Source organism: Brachyistius frenatus, unplaced genomic scaffold (genome assembly GCF_029030835.1).
Source record: "Brachyistius frenatus isolate BFR_SWC_R1_liver_20210118 unplaced genomic scaffold, ASM2903083v1 Contig_5, whole genome shotgun sequence".
NCBI classification, from domain to species: Eukaryota; Metazoa; Chordata; class Actinopteri; family Embiotocidae; genus Brachyistius; species Brachyistius frenatus.
The window spans coordinates 7,855,475-7,878,974 of NW_027210604.1; the positions used below are offsets into that span (position 1 = coordinate 7,855,475).

The 23,500-nt window shown below is 42.0% G+C and overlaps 1 protein-coding gene across 14 annotated transcripts in view; it reads left to right on the forward strand.

The window, feature by feature from the left end:
* Nucleotides 1-23,500, forward strand: part of nbeaa (neurobeachin a) — a 91,693-nt gene that overhangs the window by 5,793 nt on the left and 62,400 nt on the right. For all 14 annotated transcript variants that reach the window (XM_069720420.1, XM_069720333.1, XM_069720364.1 and 11 more), the window contains exon 2: nt 21,295-21,526. In XM_069720420.1, coding sequence (XP_069576521.1) covers nt 21,295-21,526 — 232 coding nt within the window. The remainder of the gene's footprint in view (nt 1-21,294; nt 21,527-23,500) is intronic.

Sequence of the window (23,500 nt, forward strand, 5' to 3'; positions counted from 1 at the left end):
TGAAAACGGTTGCAAATTATTTTTCTGTCGGTCAAATCGCTAATTAACTGACTAATCTGCACGAACCCTCGAATTTCGACGCAAAAATATCTCGGGAAGAGGATGCACATTTTGTTATCCTTGTTGATATTGGGCATTATTTTTATTTTTGGGAAAGATTAGCTGGTGTGATGCTGCAGAGAAGCTTCGTCAGCTGGTGCCTGGTGTTCACGGCCAGTGAGCAACGTTAGCTAACGGTGGCTACAGTGCGGGTCCCGACCCAAGGGACAGAAGTAAAAAAAATTTACATGGGGTGACCTACCACTTTAACTGCATGAGTACACACACACGCACCACACACACACACACACACACACACACACACACACACACACACACACACACACACACACACACACACACACACACACTTGGCCTGTTTCTCCCTCTCTCAAACACACATGCATGCTGTGTGTCTGTGGAGGACAGAGGGTGTGGCTTCTACTGCAAGGTCATGAATGACTTTTGCTATCTATCACACAGCTGGGTTGTCCTGACCCTCGCATGAGCCAGAGAGAAAGACAGGAGGAGGAAGATGATGTGGGAAGCATGCTGATCTTTACTGGAGAATGAGCGATCGATGGAGAAAGATGGCAAACGAAAGGAAGAAAAATGATGAGAAGGATTCAGAGAGAGTGAGAGGGCATGTCGAAAAGTCTGTGATTGTCCTTCAGGTGCTCTGTTCGTCTTTGAGTGTAACATGGGGTACACCTGTATGGTGTTCTGTGGGGGTTTGATGAGTTTCAGGCCCCCTGTGGAGCCTCATCACACTGTGGGTATCACGGCTCTCCCTTCTCCTCTGTTCCTTGCGGTAGAGGAGTGAAATACAGAAGGAGTCCTTTGGGCGTGAGTGAGCGGGAGAGTTTATACAGTTTTTGTACAAAGCACAAAACCTGTTCGAGATTGCCGTGACATTTTGGGGCTTTAATTGGCCATTTTTCTTCACAGTCACTTGTCACATCGCGTGATTAGCTTGTACTGTCTTGTTAGCATGGTTAGCAGTCTTCTTTAAAAGCAAGGTCTACAGGTACAGCTTCCACACTTTGATGTGTTGTGGACAAATATAAATGTCAAACTGTCCCTTAGACAACCAACCTTGTCACTCCCAAATCCGCTTACTGGACAACAAATGAATCTTTTTTTACTATCATTTCTCTTTTGGTCTTTTTGAGTTGAATTGTAACACGATTTGTGTTAAATTGTCACTGGTCTGATTTGTATGCGTGCGTAAGAGGCAACCAGGCTAAACCACTCACCTCAATTATGCTTCACTTCTCTAAATTCCTCCTCATCCTGCATTAGCTGCTATTTCTAGATGTTGGGATTTTTCCAGGGATAAGCCTTGTAAGATTTTTGGGTGAGGACACCCTCTGGGAACGGGAAGAACAAAGACGAAAAGAAAAAAAAAAAAAAAAAAAAAAAAAGTCCCGTCCTCGCTTAACGACACCTTTTGTGGCTTCTCTGTCGCTTCCTTCCATCTTCACCCTTTACCTCCTTTAAGCACATCCATCCCCCTAACTCCTCGGTGTAATCTCGTCCCTCGCTCCCCGACTCCCTGGCTGGGTGAAACGGCGGGTGGATGAATGTGGATGATCCCTATTGTGAGAAGGTAATGGAGCTGTCTGCAGTGCCATCCCTCTCCGCTTCCTTTCCCTCCACACACTTCCTTCTTCCACTCATCTTTTCCACATTTTGAGCTAAGCAAGTCTGGGGGGAGACTTGTCAGTTGATAATCGTAAGTCTGCCATCACCTCTTAACTACTGGAGTTCGGCTTTTGTAAGTGTGGATGTAGAAGTGTGGATGTAGAAGTGTGGATGTAGAAATGTGGATGTAGAAGTGAGGAGAAGGACAGAGGGAGATTACATAAGGATCTGCTTTCACTTTTGAAAGACTGACACAAATGAATTGTAGTGCGATGGCTGTGTGGGCTCTTTGAAGCTTTAAATCATCATGTAGGATATTCTGTGCTGTATTTCTGACCTCTCTGAAACAACGCTGAATATTATAGGGTCTTTTGTAATTGTGCTGTAATGATACAGTTTGCATTAACACAGAAACTGTCATCAGAAACCTATTATAAAAGAATTGTGCTGACCTGTTATTATTAAAAATGAAAGCATGTGTTTATCACCAGCTCAACTATAAATTTAATCACTGTAGTTAAATCAAATCTTCACATTGCCTGTTTGCTATATGCTTTGAGGCTTTCATTATTGGACTTAATTATTTTTTTGATTGAATTTGTAATAGATATATTAATCAATTCAAGTTTTATTGATTTAAGAAAAAAATGCCAGGGTGTTTTAATATGAGACTTGAGTTTAAATTCAGTGCAATTAACAGGTCCTCTGGTGGGGAGGTCTGATCAGAATATACTTTGACTAATAGAAAAGAGATTCCCATCAACACATTGGGTTCAAAGAGTTGTCAGTCATGCTGCGGACAAACCAGCATTTGAGTCATACAAATAAAAATAAACTATATATTGGTAATTTTCACCTAGACCGGTGTAACATTAATGTATTTTTTTCCTCAGGCTTTATTTTTTTTTAAATTGGAGGTAGTTTTTTGTTATAAAAACTTTAAACATTGAGTCCTGGTAATAATTTATAGCCCAGAATGTGTAAGGAAGTAGAATAAAAAGGTGATGAGTTCATAATCATGGATGCTTACAATTTACTCATTAGACTGTATAATGATGTGAACCAAAGAAAAACAAGTGTCTCTTTATTTGTAAAACTGTAACCAGCTGTTAATTGTAATTGTTATTGAATATCTAAAACCATAAATTGACTATTAAAGTCTAATTTGATTAATTATTTTTATGTTATTTTCCTGGGCCTGATAAATAATTCATTTCTGCAGTTTCTGCAGTATAAAGGCTACAGGAAGCTTATGTTCTTGATATTTGTCGCCTTTCTCTATGCCCTTGTTTTCACAGTCTTGTGTCTGGCTGCTTCATGCTATTGTGTCTGCCTCTTTTGTGTGTTTTTTTCTAAAGTGTGTGCATTGTCTGAGTGCGATTGTTGTAGACAGGAGGGGTGGGGGCCATATGGGTACAATTTCTATGGAGTCTTATACACAACATTTGGATCAAAAACACTGTTGAGAAGACATCTGTGTATGAATCGGTGTGTGTGTGTGTGTGTGTGTGTGTGTGTGTGTGTGTGTGTGTGTGCGTGCGTGCGTGCGTGCGTGCGTGCGTGCGTGCATGCATGCGTACGCTTGTGTGTCTGTGTTTCAGTGTTTCAGTCTGGCACCCCGACAATACGATAATCTCCAAATTATAACAAGCTGCTTTGTTTGTATTACCTGGTGTTTGTGCACTGGTGAGTGTGTGCCCCCAACATCCCAGAGAGTTGATAAATGAGTGTTCCTACAAACCCTTGCTGTAGTCTCCTACACCTTCATCTGCACTATTGCCAACACACAAAGAGACACACACATGCACAAAAATACACACACTGCTCTCTTCCTTGTAGCTCACATCATTGCCTGGCAGGGGTGATTTTATATTCATGCTGGCCTACTTCGCCTCACTCCCTTGGCTCCGTGCGCACACGCGCACGCACACGCACACACACACACACACACACACACACACACACACACACACACACACACACACACACACACACACACACACACACACACACACACACACACACACACACACACATCTGCTTTACCGAGTATAGCTAACTGTGTAGCTATTCATCATGCTGCATACTGCAGTAGCCGAAGGTTGATGATAGCCAACTTTGTAGCGTGTGTTACTTCAGTATTTCACATTAGACATCGAGCATCTCCTTGCTATGCTCATACGTCCCCTGCAGCCTGAGAAGCAGTTTCAGCAGTTGTAACAAATCATTTAACACCACATTAGACCGGTCAGTCGATCTGCACTCTGTATCAAACCACAACATTTTAGTTTCTTCTTATTTCCATCTGTGCTCTGCACTCAGTGAACCATGTATAAGGCCTGTGTGAAATAGACTTTAACTAGTGACTTCAGATGAGAGCAACAATCCCTCAAGGATTCCGTCTCATAAATCCACTTCAGTAATGACGGAGAGCTGTAGACGAAGGAGAGGGTTAAATAAGATTTATTTTTTAAATATATATTTTTTTTAGCTTTCAGACAGGAATATGTCAAAAGACTGCACAGCTTGATAAGAAAATGCCTTGGTGATGTTGTTTACACTCCAAGGAGAACTAGTTAAACAGGGCAGACACTGACACAATATGTTCCTTTTATTGTGCTCCCTTTCTGTGGAGGTGATACTTCCTGGGTAGCACTGCAGCAGTACTGGTTTTAGTGCACACCATAGAGTTGGGTCTGTGTGCTGCTGTTCATATCAGCAAGAGAAATAAGAACGCTATTGTAATCTACTGATTCCTTTTTTTTGACAATAACATTCTCTATGAAGGCTGCATGTCAGTCAGTGGTCGACAGCTGATATGACAGCATTGGTCATTTCTTTCTCTTGCATTGTCTCTTGTCAATGTAAGACACTCCATACATTTTCATCCAGTAACCATTTGTCCAGTGTCTGCTGGTTGGCACGTGCCTCCACTAGGCTTTGCTCTCTATCTCTATCATTATTTCTATTTATAGTTATGTATTTCTATAATAGTTAAATGAATACAAATTAAAAAAAAATTTAAGCTGAGAGAATCATTGCCAACTACCAAGCTGACTTCCCCCCCCCCCCCCGTCTAATACAGACATCAAAACAATAACTGGTTCTGTTCTGGTATTGATATTCAATGGGTGTGTTTCTAGTTTAATGTTTGAACATGACGAAGCCACAGTGGGGGTGTCTGTGAGGCTGTACTTGAGCACAGCGGTGCATGAAGCTAAATGCTGATAAAACCAGGCTAACATGCTCGCAGTGACAATTGTAACACTGATGTTCATCAGTTTTAACGTTGACCACATTCGCTATCTTATTCAGATTAGTTTGTTAACATTAATTAGCATTAAACACAAAGTACAGCTGAGGCTGATAGGAAAATCATTAGATTAGTATTTGAGTAGAAAATGAATTTCTGATTAAGGGATTCCCAAAGTCATTCTAATTTATCCTTGGGTGGTGGTGGTGGTGTGGGGAGGGGTGGAGGGGATTGAATGTGTGTACCAAATTTATTTCTGTACCATCCATTACAATCCGTTTCATCCATACAATCCGTTCACATGTTGACTTTTCACTCCAAACCACAAGCTCATGGCGGCGCTAAAGGAAAAATAAGGGTATCACCAATGCCAGACATGGTGTTGGAACCTTAATGTATAAAATATTTTCCCAATACATCCAGTAGACGTTCAGATGTAAACCCTGCTGATGAGGCTGGGGCACAGCGTTCAAAAACTCAACTGGCAGTCAAACACTGACATCCCCTTTAGCCAATAATGAATAATACTGGTATAGGCTGGTTAATGCCATTCTTCAAAGGTTGTAGGTGATTATGAGCAAGATGTCACAAAGCAGGTAATCAGATAATAGACCTCTTCCATCCCTTGAAGTTTATTCTCTGGTCACAGTGGCACAACCGAGTTTGATATCCCGGGGTGCCGGGGTCGAGCCTCACCCCCCCTGAGAGCTCTTTCACACTCGGAAACCCTGACAGAGAGGTAGACAAGGAGGTTTTGAAGCCGATACCTGGCAGCGGTGGTGACTCACTGTGCTGCCCTCCGTCCCTCCTCTCCACCTCACCCACCCAGCCTCCTCCTCCACGACACCGCTCCCCTCCCTTCCTTGACCCTCACCCTGCCCCCGAGCCGCATTCCGGCAATTAGGTTGGAATACACCATGTGGATGCAGAGAAGCACACTCATAATCAAGCTAATGTATGGATCCAGGAGAGTCTGAGGCCGTTTGTTCATGGGAATTACAGTTCCTCCATCACCATCAACTCCATGAGTGTTTTGGCTTTGCTGTTATGGATCATGCACACATCGTCTTTGTGTACATTTCTTAACTTCAGATATTACGGTGCTGCTTAACTCAGGGACTGGATTTACACAAGGATGTTTACCTCCAAAGCTGATGTATATGATTTATGACCTGCTTGTATTTGATATTCAGAACTGACTCACTCATCTTCCTCCCCAAACTCCAGAGGTATTTCATTATTCGACTGCATGTTTTTTTTTTTTTTTTTTCATTTAATCTTAATCTTTCAATCATTTTGATATCATGTATTTTATTTTATTTTCCAAGTGTCTGGCCTTCTCGAGGAAGAGAGTGTGAGCTCTCCGTGCACGCTGGTAACGCACTGTGATATTTGAGAATGGATTTTGTGTTGTTATGACCTTTTGATAGGAAATTGTTTCTTGTGAGTGAATTTGACATTTGACATCATCATCTGGGGAGCCTAAATTTCTTTTTTGCAGATCTATGTGGATAGCATGTGTGTGTGTGTGTGTGTGTTATTGTATAATCTTATTTAAATGTAGTTAGAGTGGAGCTGCAGTTGAATATGGGCCACTGATAGTCAAATATATGGCAACTGCGCTGAGACATTTAACTCACCAGCTATGTAAGCTAATAAAAATATCTATATGTCTAGTAATCAGTCAGCTGTATTCCAATCCGTCTTCTCCCTCATGCATAAAACATGTTGTTGCAGATGTAAAGCATTTAAAACTTCTCATGATTCAGAGTTTCAGTTGCAGCTGTTTAAATCTGAAAGTTAACTTGAAGTCTTACTTAGCCTACTCATATCCATTACTTATCCATTAGAGTCCATGAAAATATCCTGCAGGATGATGGCACTGTTTGTAAATTATTCCATCGAAATGGAATCTGTGACATACAGTATTAATGTACTAAACCTCCTACAGGCATGCAAATAAGGCACGCTTGCCAGTGGAAGACAGAAGGAGCTGCTGTGAAAAATGGGCTTTATGTAAAAAATTTAGCCAAAACACGGAAGAGATGCGAACCGTCGTTGATCACCACGGATGCAAACTTCAAATGGTTTCCTTTCAAGGTTTAACTTCCAAAGCGCGAGCCTCCGACGAGCGCCGCGCTGTTACTGCTGCGTCTGCTGTACTTCAAACAACACCAGCTTCAAACAGCACGTCCTCACCACTGTCCAGCGTGGAGGACAAGTCTGAAGTGAAGTTGATGCAGTGACAAGCCCGCAGCACAAAAACACCTCGACAGGGAGGCAGTTTGACGTTGGTGCCGATTCGTTGCACCAAAACTCTTCATGAAAAACAGTTTATTTCAAGTGTTGAAAAATGATAAACAATATGTATAGAGCTGGCTTTGGCGTCAGCGTCGCAGGTTCCTGCGTTTCCTCCGCTCACAATCACATTCTGCGCTTGTCTGACTTGACAAGTGTGTAAAGTACGTGTGCGCACTTGCGTGTGGTCTTTTTTGCACAATAACACATCATTCTCTGCTAACCAGTCGGCCCCATTTGGCGTGCGCGCGCGCATTTGTGTGTGTCATTCCCAACCCCGTCTTATGATGATGGATTACTGAGACTCACCGGAGCTGCTTGCTGCCTCTCTTATCCTCCATCAACTGTGGCTCAGCGGAACAGTTCTCTCCATTGTTTTCGGCGTGCGCGTGCGTGCGCGCGCGCGTCGACACACGTGCATGCACACATCTTATCTGCTGCAGCGCATACGCTCCAACCAAACAAACAGATTAGTGATTCTGAATTGCCACCGGCTTGGCCTGAGTCAGGTCTGCAGGGCTTATCTGGCAACCTTTGACCTTAACGTCAGCTACTCCACGCCTGCCTCATCTCACAGACACACACCCTCACATGCATTCATGACTACGAAACAATGAGGAAAACACACTTACACCCGTGACACACTTTATACGATACAGTTTTGTTACTCTGATCCATTGTTCCTCATGGCGGCACAGTCAGGAGGAGGCGTTCACAGTGACTTGTAACTCCCTTGTCTCTTTTTTCATCTCTGATGAGCCCAGCGAGGTGTAAGCAACATGCCGGATGCCCTGTAGGACTTCACTTCCTCTCAGTTGCTTTGAGTCAAATCAGGAGACAAGGCGCCGAAGACCTTGTTAAAGTACAGAATTTAAGCCTTGAGTCCTTCCTTTCACGGCTCCCGTGACATGACACACAAGGATGCCCTTGTTACTTCCTGAAAAGAGTAAACCTCAGTTACTTCTAGTATGAGACACAATCTGGTTTTTTTCCCCGAGCAGAAGAGGGCAAAAATCTGAAAGACAGCACCTTAACACTCGCCGTCTTTCTGCTCTCTGTGGCATGTCTCATTTGTTTCACGCTGTCCTTCTGTCAGCAAGCTCTCAATCACCACCTCTCTTTGATGCCACTTCTCTCCCTGCCTCTTAGTCTTTCTCTTTCTTCTTTTTTTTTTTTTTCCACTGTCAGAGCCTTCCCACTTTAGATGTTTTCTCTCTCTCCTCTCCTCGAGACCTTTTCATCCCCTGGTGAGAGAAGGACCTATTTTAACGATAGACACATAAATCATAACGGTTTCTGTTCTGGTAAGGTCCAGGCTTTTCCCTGATGGAGGGCAGGTGTTCCCTCGCTCTGGTAGATTTTCGATTTTCTCTAAATGTGTTGTGTTTTTGAGGAGGATATGTCTGTGCTCATCCACTGATTCGTGTATTTGGTTTCAACTGCTGAATTAAGATCATTGAAGCATTCTTTTATTTTGTTAATAACCTCCATAGTGAGCGGTGATTCTGGAGTATTTTTTGCACTGTACTCCATAAATTATGAAGCTAACAGTGTTGTCAAAATAGTAAAAAGGTATTCCTTTGATTATTTGTTAAACTTTCTGCACATTCTAGTCTTGATGTCTGATCGGCTGCGGTGGCTATGAAGGCTAATGATTCCTTGATTTGATGATATTGGTGCTTTTTTTCTTCTTAGTGCTACTTATTCCTAACTGTTGTCAAGGACACAGCTAACAAAGTAGATAAACTGAAAAAAAAAAAAAAAAAAAAAAAATCAACTACAATACAGTAGCTTTGATTGTGTTGTATAAAGATAGATGTAAATTTATTCATGAGAAAGTACTGTGGATTATTATTTTAGCTGAGAGGCATGAATCTATGCAGTCTTCAACACTGTCATTCTCAAGCACATCATTAAAGTCACATTTTTTAAATAAATGTTTTTTTTGCAGGGTATATGCATAAGATTTAAATTGAAACATTCCCGTTTCAATTTCACTCCCGTTTATCCATGGTCAAAAAAAAAATATGACGCAAAATGGCTTTTAATAGCAGAATTTCCAAATTCAGATCACATTTTCATGAACACGATATCTGCCGGAATTCCTTGAGAGAATTTCTATCAAATTTGGCACAAAAGTTCACTTGGACTGAAGCGTTGACTGATTCGATTTCAAAACACGTTCGTGTCCTAACTCAAGAATGCGTGCGGTAATTATGGCAAAATATCCCCTAAATGTCCAGTAAGACAAATTTATGAAGTGACGACATTGTATATTCAAAAGGCCAAACGTCAACTTCACTGTCATGATAATGTCCTTTAAAAACAGTTTTCTGGCCATTATTCAACACCATTACTCAGGAACAGAAGGGGAGATTGTGACCATATTTTACCTTTGAAACTGTGCTGATTGTATCGATCTTCTGTGGTGTTAGGTTGAAGATGAGTGTGAAGCATCCACAGTCTAGAGTTTATAGTGTCTTTGCAGGAACATCTATATTTATAGTATTGTGTACTGTCATGGCTGCGACTTTGTTTTCGATCAGAATCAGCTTTACTGGCCAAAGTCCTTCAAAGTCTTCACTGCATAGTAAATGAACCTGGACAGGGATGGCTATAAACTGCAACTTGACCGTGAGGAAGTAATTCTAGTTTTAGATATCCCACAGATTTTAAACTATAATGGTAATTTACTTTCAAGAATTCTTGACACTTCTTAACTGCTGTGTTTTCAGCTAAATAAAAATCACCATAAAATACAGATTTAGAAGCAGATGGTCTGACGCTGTTGATCTGTTGTCTGGTAATTGTGAAATCTTTGTGAATCTCTAAACAATGCTTGTGACATTGTGTGTGAGAAAGAGTATAATGTGGTGCTCTGTAAGACAAAAATGAAAAAAAAAAAAAAAGTTTTTTGTTTGTTACCCAATAGCATGTGACAAGGCTTATTGCTAGATCCGTTACTAAGCCTCTTTGGCCAATCAGGTGGCAGACATTTTAAACTGCAGTTGGATGAAGTCAGCTTTGTGATCACTTGGCTGCAATCCTCAATCCCTTCAGTGTGTATGTACATGCATGTGTTTCTGACCTGAATTTTTTTTTTTTTTTCTTTTCTGAGAATATCAGCCATGAGCAGCAAGGCTCAGTTTTGCTGCTGCAGCGCCCACTAACAGTGGGGCTCTCACAACTAAGAATTTCACGCCAGTTATATTTTGCTGTCACAGACTTTTTAGTCCTTGAACATGTCGACGGTTTTAATGTGGGAATTAGTACAGTTGCAGCTTCAGCTGTTTGTCAATGAATTTTGCAGGTGGAGGATTTCCGCTGTGGCTTCTCACCGTCAGTGTATCTGTCAGCAGGGAGAGAGAGAGGGAGCTGTCCGTTGTGCTGAAAAGAGTCTGCTGTGTTTGTCTGTCCTCTCCCTTTGTGTCATTTCTCTCTGCTCTCCCAAGCAAACATTCACACCATTACTGTTCCTGCACATTTCCTTGCTGCCCCCTTTTGTGACGTCTGACCTTACTTATTTGCGGTCTCCTTTTCCCGTCCTTATCGCTTCCTTTTTACTGTTCCCTTCTTCTTCTCTATTCTTTTTAAAGCTCCCCTTTCTTCCACTCCAGTAAATAGACTTTTGAAAAATTATGTTGTTTTTTTTCCAAGCTACTCATATGCTAATGAAATAGCACCTCATTATTATTGGATTATTTTGGGAAGACTCACTGCATCCCTTGCAGCTCTCTTACTCTATCTCCCCTCTTTTTCTCTTTTTGTGTTTGCTCTTGCTGTCATTCATGTGAATCGCTGTTTGGAGCATGTATGAATGTGTTGGTGACGAACTGAGTGAGAATGTATGTGCGAATGACTAAGACCTACAAGAGTTTTCGCAATGAATTCTTCAAAAGGCTTTTGCCCTTTGAATGCTTAGAGGGTGTGTGTGTGTGTGTGTGTGTGTGTGTGTGTGTGTGTGTGTGTGTGTGTGTGTGTGTGTGTGTGTGTGTGTGTGTGTGTGTGTGTGTGTGTGTGTGTGTGTGTGTGTTTTGGCTGACTTTGTCAAGTGAGTGTTGGTGCGCTCTTATCTGTATGTGTGTACAGTATGCTTTAAGCTTGCACTTGACAAGGTTTGAGTCAGATGTTGGAGGCGGGAAAAGGCACACTGAACTGGTCTGAACTGGAGACTTTCTGGAGGCTTTCATAGAGACAGATCTCAGCAGGTATTACTGTCTTATCTCGCCTTCTCTCACTCCTCTTTTATCCCGCTCTCCCTCTTTGGTTTCTGGCAGCGTTAATAGAAAATGACAAGCCAATGCATGGGAACGCTCAATAGCTTAGCTTTTCTTTGATGTATGTACAGACACACATTCATGGTTATTTTTGTGGAAACTGTGCCCAGGGTACAGCTCTTGGCACTGAGAACACAAATGTTGGTATTTTGAATCTAATGGAACTGCAGAGCGTTCGCGTATTTGCTAAATTGGAGGTGGTGGTGGCTTGATTGGGATTTGTCACCTTTCCCACACATTGCCCCTTGACAGGATCACGCTAGCTGATTGAAAACAAGCCTTCTTTGCCCATGGGCCACAATTTTTATGCATGTATGACTTTTCCCGTGTGCCAAATTAAACCCTGAAATGATACAAGGACTGAAAAGCTCATTTTTATTCATTGCATCGTAGCTCAATGTTAATGTATGCATTAATTTAAAGCACAAATATTATGCCACCTATAGATTGGAGTTTCTTTGGCGGCATGATTGCTTGTACTTATTTTCAGACCACATTTGGCCTATAAGGCCACAAGATAAGTAGCAAACAGACAAATCATTTGGAAAAAAACAAAATGTTACAAACTCTGATCCAAGAGCACAGCAGATAAGCACTTTAAACCAAACCTTTAGCCCAGCTTACTTTCTCCCGTTTTCTCTGTAATGGTGCCGTGATTGGATGGCTTATGTGTGAGAGAGCAGTGAGAGGGATGAGAACAGTGTTGATATCAAAGAGGGAAGCGTGGTTGTTACATAGAGCTGCTGCATGTGGCTGAAGTATCAGGCTGGTAATGAACTGCTGTCTGCACTCTCCTGCTGGGAAAATGCAATGTGTGAATAAAAAATGCAATGTGCATGTTGTGCGGCTTGTTCCAGTTTCATTCGGCTCTTTGACTGTCTTGCGGGTGTGTTTTTTTGCCGTCTGATTGTGTCTTATAAAAGTCGAGTGTACCCACCGGCGACGTGTGAAAGGAGGTGCTATACAGGCCCATTATTATCAGTCCAATCATTGAGAGTGGTTGGTTGAACATCTGTCAGTTTTCTAGGATCTATGATAGCTTCTTCTCACACATATAATACAACCTAGGCCTATGGTGATACACATGGCCTAAAAAGTATTGGAGTTATTTCTTCATCTTCAGGGATTGTTTTTTTTCATTTTTCCACAAATAAAACCCTAAAGCTTAATTTTATACGTCGGCATTTAGAAAATGAAACCGAGATTGCTGTTCATGCTCGCAACTCCGTTGCGGGCGGCACAGTGGCACAGTGGTTAGCATTGTTGCCTCACAGCAAAAGGTTCCAGGTTCGAATCCGGTCCTGGGCATTTCTGTGCGGAGTTTGCATGTTCTCCCTGTGCTTGCGTGGGTTCTCTCCAGGTACTCCGGCTTCCTCCCAACACCCAAAAAACCTGCACCTTAGGTTAGATGGCGCCGCGCTAGTGTCTGCCTGTTGCAGCAGCTCCCACTCGAGATGCTGCTGTAGCGAAAAAATTTAATAAAGTACAATAAAATATAAAAAAAAATAGATAGACCTATAGCTAAAAAGTATGGCGTATATAAAGTGTCGTCTAGATCAGAGGAGTCCAAATTTTACTGATGAAGAGCCAAAAAACAAATCTGGATGGAGGGCCACGGGCCAAAAATGTATCATTATTATGTGACATTACATTTCATTAAGATATAATATATTTTACACAGAATTTACATGTTACAAATAAATCTACTCTTTGATCTACTTAATGGTAATTGTATTATTTTGCCAAAAATACTGTCAAGAACGTAAAGCATCCATATGCTTCTTTTTGGGAGAAGTAGTAAAAGCTTGTCAAATGCTGTTCCGTGCCAAAACAAAGAAAGTGTGGGCCAAACTTCGCCCCCACGCCCCAAATTGGGCAGCTTTATTTAGATATACTGCACATGAACAATACCAGTCAGTGTAGTCATGGCAGTTCCTGAAAACGGCTCACTTCTTGTTTGATTTTGCTAACTTCAAACACTTTCATGTCCCTGAAGACACTGAACTGAATCATCCCTGTTTTGTAGTGCATCTCACAGACTCAAGACGTGTGTCTGTGTCAGTTAATGTTACTTTAGTGACTCAAAATAGCTGCTTATAGGTCACGGAGTGGTCTGCCTGCTTTGAGCTTGCCTAAACCACCTTTATATCCATCCCCTAGTGTGGATTTATGTAACTGTTAGTGTATTTTTGCAGTGTCTGATGTGTGTGTTGAAGCTGTGCTCCTCTGCATCCTCCCTGATCCTCTGCTGTGATTCCTGCAGTGTACTTAGCTTCTCCCTCCTGCTTTCTCCCTAAAGTCTAAAGTAAAAGCCCTAAACTTCATGCATAACAGCTCTTAGATATTCCATCCACTCACCGCTGATAATGTTTATTTTGCTGAGTCGTACTTCCATGTGAGTGTGCTGACTGTGTGATTGTGACGTTGTTGCTCCGAATAGCGTTCGGTGAGTGGGGGCTGTGTCTCATCCCATCTGCCATCTGTGCAGACACTGGTACAAAGGTCCATGGGAAATGCAGTCCCCCGGTGGGGGGGGAGGGGGGGCTATCGCCTCCTCCCTCTGTGTCTGGAGGCTACAGTCATGTCAACGTGTCATTGTTGATCACAATCACAGGAGAGACAGAGACACATCCTTTGTACTTTTATCATCAACTCCTCATCTCTAACTTTTTCTATCCTCTTCCCTGCTGTTCTCCCCCTTCTTATTACACTAATATTCACAAATGTTTTCCAGAGTCACAAACCAAGCACCCAGACTAATCAAATATTCTTAATACCTATCTATTTATCTAATGATCATTTTGGGGATTTAGCTCTTAAGTTTTTTAATCATAGAGAAGAGACATTGCTTGTTTTGTCAGACCAAAATCAAAACAAAGAAAAGAAAACTGCTCGCACACGAAATTGCAAAGCTGTAAAAGTGAAATATTTATATTCCCTGTTTGCCCGATCAACTCTCCAAAACATGACTAACATCACCATAAGACAAAGAACAGCAGCATCTATCAACAGTGTATGTGATTATTCAGTTGATTAATCCATGAATCAACTGTTTCAGTCTTGTGGTGACTCCCACTGGAGCAGGCTTTGTTTTTTTATATTGCTCCAAATATTGTTGTGGTCAGCCTAAAGCTATTAAAAAACAAGATGAACAGAAGCTTATCCTATGAATATGAATCTGTGCTGGTGATAATATTAACTGCTGCTCTTATCAAGGCAGTTGGCCAAAAATGGGGTCATGCAGAAAACAGAATATGGATTATTGAGTGTTTAGTGGCCAGTTTTGCCCTTGTGTAATCCATATCTTTGCAGAGATTTGCTATGGTCATCATTGGAGCACTAAACCCTCCACTGCACATTGTGAGGCTGCGGGCAATAAAATCGCTCTGGCGTCCTGATAAGAAAGCACAATAACATTCGGCTGCCGTCTCTCCCTCATTTTCCTTTTCGCTCCGTCTCTCCTGCTCGGTCTCACAAACACACCCTCTCTCGTCACTGTTTTCTCTCCTGTACTGTCTGCTTCCTCTTGCCCCTTTGCAGTTCACACCGTTCATTCTCTTGTTTGTTTTACTCTCTTTCATCCACCTCTCTTGTTCCTCTTTTTTTTTTTTTCCCGTCACTCTCCTTCAATTTTGCTCTCCTGCGCTCGGTTGAGCCCTCTTGGCGAAGCGTTAAGTGTATAATCTGTGATCTCATGTCTAGATGGGCCTCTCGTCTCCTCTCACACGGCACACAAAGGGGCTGAATGGCCGCGACTCACTCAGGGGACACAAATGAGTAATGAGCCACAACGAACACATGCACCCCCCCACCCCCTCACCCCACACGCACCCCACACACACACACACACACACACACCAAACAAACACATCCACATGCCCGCGCCTCTCCAGCGCACTCCCAGGGGCTTTGAAGTTGCATATTGATGATGCCAGTTCCAAAGGCTCAATTGAATGTGCAGAATCAGATGAGGTAGCTATTGACCGTCCTCTCGCTTCTCTGACCTGTCATCTCTGACGGCCATAATGAGCAACAGGTGCCTCTTTCCCTGATAGTCATTGAATATTCAATAGTAAGTCAGTAATCGGCCAGCATAATCGTTTGTTTGATGTGCCATCACAGCACTGAATAAAGGGCCGCGGTGGGTCTGTGACAGATTGTTTTTGGTTAAATAAATATCATTGTGGTTAATTAATTAATTTGGAACCAGCTGATTTTACACACTAAAATTACAGTAATTAATACTGTTGAATATTAATTAAAAGGCTATGTAAACAAAACAAAAAAACTAAAACATTAATAAATAGGTGCTCATGAATTGTAGAAAATGAATGAATAAAAAAAAAAAAAACAACATTTGAAAAAGATTTTAGCCCCTGGTATATTTTCCGTCAGGAGATGTTTTAGGGTTATTTTAAGACATTTGTGTTGTGAAAAATTTGATTTAAGATGTCTGAGTTCCATTTACCTGCTTCTGTTTTAGGGTCCTTGTACAGCGTTAGTGCTGACTCATTGTCATGGCTTACTGGGGCACTTCAATTGAACAGAAATTGTGAACGTAATATCAGGGATTTTTGTTCTGTCAGATCAACTTGAAGAGACCTGTAGACCGACATCAGACAGCATTTTCATTAAATATATTATGATTTATTCTGACCTTGTCTGAGGTGACTTGGGGTTGACTCACTGGATTACACAAAATCTGAAATGGACAACTTTTAAAATCCATCAAGTGTTTTAAGGTTTTAACATTTTATGTAACTTAACATGGTTTTATAAACCTGGTAAACACCGCCTAACAAAATAAACTGTTTGCATTTCTGTATTTCATAGCATGGACAGGACTGAAGCAACTAAACACTCATCTCTATAGCTATACAGAGCAACAAGGCTTTCCTCCTCAGAAACATTACAGCATCAAAACATTTAAGAGTAGGAGGTTGGGCAAAGAAAGTGTCTGAAACCGAAGGCAGGGATTTGCATTTAGTCACCTATGAACAGTCAGCATTGGTTTCTCTTAACCGTAACCGTCTTTCCCTAAAATGATGTAGTTTTAGACAGCTGAAACCAGCTAAACCTTAAAGTTCCTCTCTATCACTGATCAGACCTCTAAAATCTCAAATCTATTAATCAAAGTGGCATTTTGTTTGACATAAACAAAAGTCCCCTAATGTCTTAGATGCAGCACAAGAGCTCATAGAGACCAAAAACAGTAAACATTGAACTTACAATTGGGAAGCTGGCCAGAAACACAACTCCAAAAAGATGTTATCAGGATAAAAAAATAAAAAAAATGATTGGCTTTTTTCATGGCAGACATCTTGTTTTGTCATCGTAAAAAAAGTTCAGATTTGACTTATAATATTAATAATGGCTTCATTCTATTCATGTGACCCTGTACGAACTGACAGGGTGGCAGTTAGCCAGCATGAATAGTACCAGGACCCGGGTCATAATTCATTTTATTACTTACACCTGTACTTTCGCTCCTGTGACATGCTATCACTGGAAAAAGGCAGATTGCCTTTGGAGCAGCTCAGGACTGTTTCTGAGCGGCGTTGCTGCTGAGGAAGGGTCAGACAGACACAGGGAGTGTTTGTTTTACCAGCCTCTTATGAGAGCTGGTTTTGGCTGGTTGGGGAGCCTGCTCATATAAGCTCTTTGTGGCGTGAAGACGGTCCTGGCACTCGCCCTCCCACCCTCCTCAAACTCCCACCTCCCTGACACAGTCTGAGCCATGCCAAGCTAAGTGCCAGCTTCCTTCAGGGTCTGAATGAGCAGCACCGCCAAGCTGGTCAGGACAGAATTAGAAACAGGGGAACAGGCAAAGAAGGTAGCGCATATGTGTCCAGTTGCAGGACTGATATTTTATTTGAAAAATGATCTGTTATAATAACCACAATCATAGAGTGAGAAAGAACGGTGTCTGGCAGACAAACTTCTTTCAAGCTCATAAATACGCCACAATATGAGCTTAGTCATCAGTGATAAACCCAGTGGGAGATATTCTAACATTTTAGACTGATTCTGAATTCGTTTCAAGGTTAAACATTATATTTTATATTTATTAGGTGTATAACGTTCAGACTCTTATTGGCATGCACCAGTCCAGACCTCTGAGGTTTACCTGTCAAATTTAAAAAAAAAAAACTGGAACATCGATTGTGGGAAATGGGTTTTCACTTCTATAGCAACTGGTTGACAACAGGCTGTTTGACTCAGTTGCTGGTTTCCATGCTGTTTTGTATGTGTGTGTGAATGGAACATACAGACATGGTTGGGTGTGCTTAGGGAGCAATCATTGTCATAATGCTGCCAAAACAAATGTCTTGAGACCAGTTGCCAAGAAGACAGTGAGGTCAGCGTTCGCATCGCCTCGGAGGAGAGACGGGGTGGCACTGCCAAGCCCCTTTATCCCGAGGCATGTGGCATAATGTGTGTCCCTGTGTATGTTTACGTGTCCTTTAACCACCAGGGTATGTGTCGGGGTAGTAAAGGCCTCTTGTGCGTGCTCATTGATGTGAGTACCCGTCCCTTTGTGAGAGCTTTCCCATTAGGGTGGGAAGTGACATTGTGGAAACGCTGCAGAGTCGGGTGAAAACCGAGATTGAAGGTTACGAGTGTTTATGCAAAAGACCCATGTTTCCTCATAAAACTAATTAGTAATCTTTTGTCAGTGTGCACGATGGCGATGGTGATGGTGCTTGAGTGCGCTCAAGTGTGCTCAGGCTGTTTGTGATCAACCTCATTGCTAGTTAGGCAGCATGTTTATTTATACATCAATTAAAAGCTCCATTCAAGGATTTAATGGGCCCAGGAAGCTATCATTTTTTATTGAGGCACCATGAAATAGAGAGTATATATTTGATGTTTTCATATTGAAGAATAGTTTTTCCCACACCGTTTCTTTTTTCATTGTCTTTCTGTCTGACCGTCCTTCCCTTTTCCCCCTGACGTTCTACGTCCAAGCAGCTCTTGGCAGTGTCGCCCAGATTTTAATCGCCTTTCCCGATGTTGCTTCTGGTGGATGAGTGATAATAATTATCGATGCGCCTCCTTCTTTTTCTCCCTCTGCATTTTCTTGCGCTCCTTTTTTTTTTCCGCTTTATTGTTTGTCACAAGACTCAATTTGTTGCAGTCGTTTGCATCACCCTTCTCATTTTGCTGTGATGTTCCGAAGTGTAAGCAGAGAGATTATGCTTGTGCCGTTCATGTGTAGGTATGCCCTGGGGGTGTGTGCGCGTCTGTATTCAAGTCGTTGCGTATCTACGAGCAAGTTTCCATCTGTGATGTCTCCCTTTTAAGCTTCTGTTGCGTGTAGAGCATCCTCAGACTGACAGGTGGTATAGATGTGGTAGGACACTGTGGTCCCCAGCGACCTCTATAATTGGGAACCTCTGTGGAGAGGGGAAAATTCGATGTGGGATGAATTAATTCTTCGTCCTTTTATTCCATACCTCGTTCAGGAGTCCTCTCTAATCTGTGCTAATGCGTTCACCGAGTACACTGGATCAATTCACTTCACTGATAGAGACGGAGGGAGACAGAGGGACGAGATGAGAGAACGAAATGAGAGGCCGTTGGTCTGACTGAAGAGAGGGGAGGGATGAGAAGCAGGGAGACAAACATGGAGATTGTACACTTAGATAGGTAGTGTGTTGATGACAGAGGGCTACCTTTTAAAACCTGATCAATCCCAAGGTGACATCAGTGAAACATAAAGCAAGAAAAAAAAAACCACAATTTATAAGACCTACAGCTTCATCATAAAGCTCTGTTGATGGCGCAGCATTTAATGAATGTGTGTGTTGCTAATGACTGCAGCAGCTGATGTTCTATCTTATTTCATTATTTTATATGACAGTGAGACTGCAGACAAATAAGTCATATGTGTCAAGTTTTTTCACAAGTCACACTGACTTAGGTATCATTTTTTGTATATTTATGTTTTTCCACTCTTTTTTTGTTGCATCACATGCAACACGTGTCCCCACGAATTGAACCATGGAGGGAGGATCTGGTTTTGAGCCATGTGCTATTCAGCCACTGAGCTGCTCCTACTAACTTTTTTGTCAATCTGCGAACTGAAAAAAACATCCAATCTGATAGCTCAGTGGTTCGGACGCATACCTCATACCTCATTTCTGGGTGGCTGGACCTTTGCTGCGTGCCATTCCCCTTCTCTCTCCTCACATTTCCTGTCTATATCCACTGTGACTATCTGATAAAGGGAATAATGCTCCCCAGAAATGCTTCTAGAAATAGAATGAATAGAACCACACTTTGTTGCTGAACAGGATAATGAAAAAAAATGCTGAAACTCATTGTAACAGTAGCACAAGTGGGAAGGAGTGATGAAGCCAGATGAACTGACTCAGAAATTTCACATGAACAACAATATGTAGCTAAAGGCTGTCACAAACTCATACGGTGTATTGAATATAGCAAAGGTGTTTTTGAATTCAACTTTTCATTTGGAGAATGTGTCTTTCTCCCTTCAAAATTTCCAGTGGGGAATGCTTTTTTTTTTTCTAATCCTAATTACACACACATGATTTTGTACAAGGCCGGCGTGATCATCTCATTAAGATAAAAGTTAGCTGAAAGTGCAAAGACAATAACTTTAAATTAATTCTCTGCCCCGCTCTGAATAAGTTATTCTTCTTAATGCACGTGCAGAATGAATTATTGGAAATAAATGCTGTTCTCTCCTTCGTCATAACGCAGAGAGCAGGGGTCTGCTCTTTGCTTTTCATCTCACTGTGAAACATACTTCATTTATCTGTTTATTTCACTTTGTCTGACTGTGCAAAGACCGCAGCTCCAGTAGTCATAATGTTTATCCCATTCGGGGTCTTGCTAGCTTCTCATAATCTACTACATGTTTCTGTTCCATCTGATTTAATAACCTCAATGGCGCTCGCTTAGCTTGCTGGTCGCCATGGTTACCATTTCCTGGATAGTGTAGTGTGGTGGGGATGAACTGTGTGGGTATTCTTGCGTTCATGTGGCGCATGAGTGAATGTACAAGTGTGTGTGTGTGAGGTGCAGTCATATGAAGGCAGGACTCTCACAAGTAATTATAGTGGATCAGCCGTTAAGAGCCAGAACATTAGCACTCAATTTTAAAAGTATGGTGTACTCTGGCTAATACCATCAGAGAGGACGGGGGACTGAAATGTGTATTAATCAGTGTCTCTGTGAGATCTGTCTATGTTGTTGCGTGGTGTCGCGTGTGTGAGAAAGTAGAGGGGGGCCATTTTTATGCCTGCTGTATTATGAGTGTGATTGTAGTTCACAGAGGAGAGTGCTACTCTCCTCACATTACAGAGAGAGCAGAGTAGGATATGGTGTGTGTGTGTGTGTGTGTGTGTGTGTGTGTGTGTGTGTGTGTGTGTGTGTGTGTGTGTGTGTGTGTGTGTGTGCGTGTGCGTGTGTCTGTGTACGTCCAGATAAAGCACGTTTATTTGTCGAAGCATCTGTGGCCCCGGGCAGAAGAAATGCTTTCCTAACCACAATCAGCATCCATCAGAAGCCAGACTTACCTCTCCTGCAGACAAAAGGTTAAATGCTTCACTAAATCATTCGCTCTTCTTGTTCTCTTTCTCTCGACCCTGCCCCCCCCTTTTCCTCCCCCTACAATACTTCCTCCATCCACCTTTCTTTACACTGTCTCACCGCCTTCTTCCTGCCTCCCAAACCATGTTCCTCCTCCCCTCCCCTCACCTCTCATCATCCTCCTCCTCCTCCTCCTCTTCCTCCTTCTCCCTCACCCTCCTCCAGCTGGTCGGCGGCGAGTTTGACCTGGAGATGAACTTCATCATCCAGGAGGCGGAGAGCATTGGCTGCATGGTGGAGCTGCTGTCCCACTGCGAGGTGACGTGCCAGGCTGAGATCTGGAGCATGTTCACCGCCATACTCCGCAAGAGCGTGCGCAACCTGCAGACCAGCACCGAGGTCGGCCTCATCCAGCAGGTGTTGCTCAAGATGAGCACAGTGGACGACATGATCGCAGGTGAGACATGGAGACGGCGATGTTATTGAAAACACAGAATGCTCAACAATCAAAAAAAACAAAAAGAGGCGTTATATGTTGCTATATTTTTCCAATATCACTACACCGTATATTAGGATATGGTCAATGTCTTCAAAAACACAGGTTAAATGATTCATTTCTAATTTTTAACATCAATTAAAAAAAAAATCCTCAACAATTTTGGTAGTTTTAGTTTGGAATCATTAATTTGGACAAACTCTGAAAGGATGACAATGTAATCATCACAACACAATTTCTCTGTAACTTCATTTATAATGATAGCATTACTGCCCAGCTGTAAGACAAACACACACACACACACACACATTGACAGATAGCTTTGTTCATCCTACTTTTAATAAGATGCTAGTTAAGAACACCTATATTATGATTTTGTGCAGTATTTTGATAAATTCTTGAATCAAAATCATAGCTTTGGTGACAGTTTTCTTACCCATTCAAGTATAAAATTCATCCTTAGTGGGGAGAGACTCGCAGAGCAAATTGTATGCTCACACTGTCTAAAATCATCAATTTATACAAATGAATTTGTACAAACACGTTGTGAAGGTCAGTTGTTTAATCTAGCTTTTCCCGCTTATCTTTAAGATACTTGGCCGAGGTGGTGATTTCACACTACGGAAAGGGATTTTCCCTCAAGTGCCTTTCACAATCAGACAGGGAGCAGAAACTCCTGTACGCAGAAGTGGGTTGTATGTGTTGGAAAGAGTAAAGACGTATCTTAAGACTGCATCCTACTGACGCTGAAAACCTTTTTTTTTTTTGGGGGGGGGGGAGAGATTAAAGAAGCAGTGGTTGAAGATATGCTTAACTCACCCCAGATTTTTTTCTTTCCTCGCTAAGAAAATTGCACATGTGTGTTTGCCCTGCAGCCAGACATCCATAACAGCAAATGCAGAGTAACAACCTCAGTGTGTGCGTGTGTTTGTGCTTCCATTTGTACAAAGGGCTCGATTTCAAAACAGCACATACACAGTCATCTCTTTACATGATCATATTCACCTTGACTTCCCTTTAATGATGCCTTGGAGTGCGTGTCCTCCCCTCCCCCTCTGTGTCCTCTCTGTCCTACCTACCGCTGCAGGATAATGCGTTTTATAACTTGTTTGACTTATTACTGCTCACCACAGCAGAGTATGCGCCGCTTGAATCAATTTAATGCCGATTCTCACAGACTCCCCTCCTGATTCTGACTCTTTTCTAAAACTATTTAAAATGACCTACATGGATTGATCGCACCAAAAACAGAGCTTAGGGGTTTTGAATCTAGGACATTGTGTAGTGCGTTTCCCTCTCATACCAAGCACCTCAGTGAGCTATAGCCTTCTCCTTTTATTCCCTGTCGCTGGGCTCTGGCTAATGAAATATTGTGGGAAGAGTCTATTCATATCTAGCAGGCCTAATGGGAAAGAAGAGCCTTTCCAAGCAGATTGCCTCACTCTGAGAGGGCTGTGCTGCTTCTCTGCCATATCCACACTGATCTGTTGTGGTTGTGCAAAGTGAAAGTCAATGAAGCAGGAAGGTCGTTTTGACAAAACAAATGCCTCAGTGTGGTATTTAATTATATGTGTAAAAATTCAGAGGGTATTACAGTATGTGTAAAGCCTTGTTTTTGTAATGTCATAGCATGTAGTCAATAAACAAGAGCTCCTGCAGAGTCTTAGTGAAGTTGATAGCTTGTTACACGGAGTGACAATTACCCATTATGATGTAAACAAATTAAAGTAATACTTCCACATTATGACAGATACACTTATTTTCTTTCTTGCTGAGACTTAGATGAAAAGATTGCTACCATTCAATGTGTTAAATCCAAATCCTGCAGTTGATTAGCTTAGTTTAGCATAGAGACCAAAAGCAGAGGGAAACTGTTAGTGGCTTTACCAAGAAATATCTTTGGGACATTACATTATGTGTTTTTTTACAAGGTAC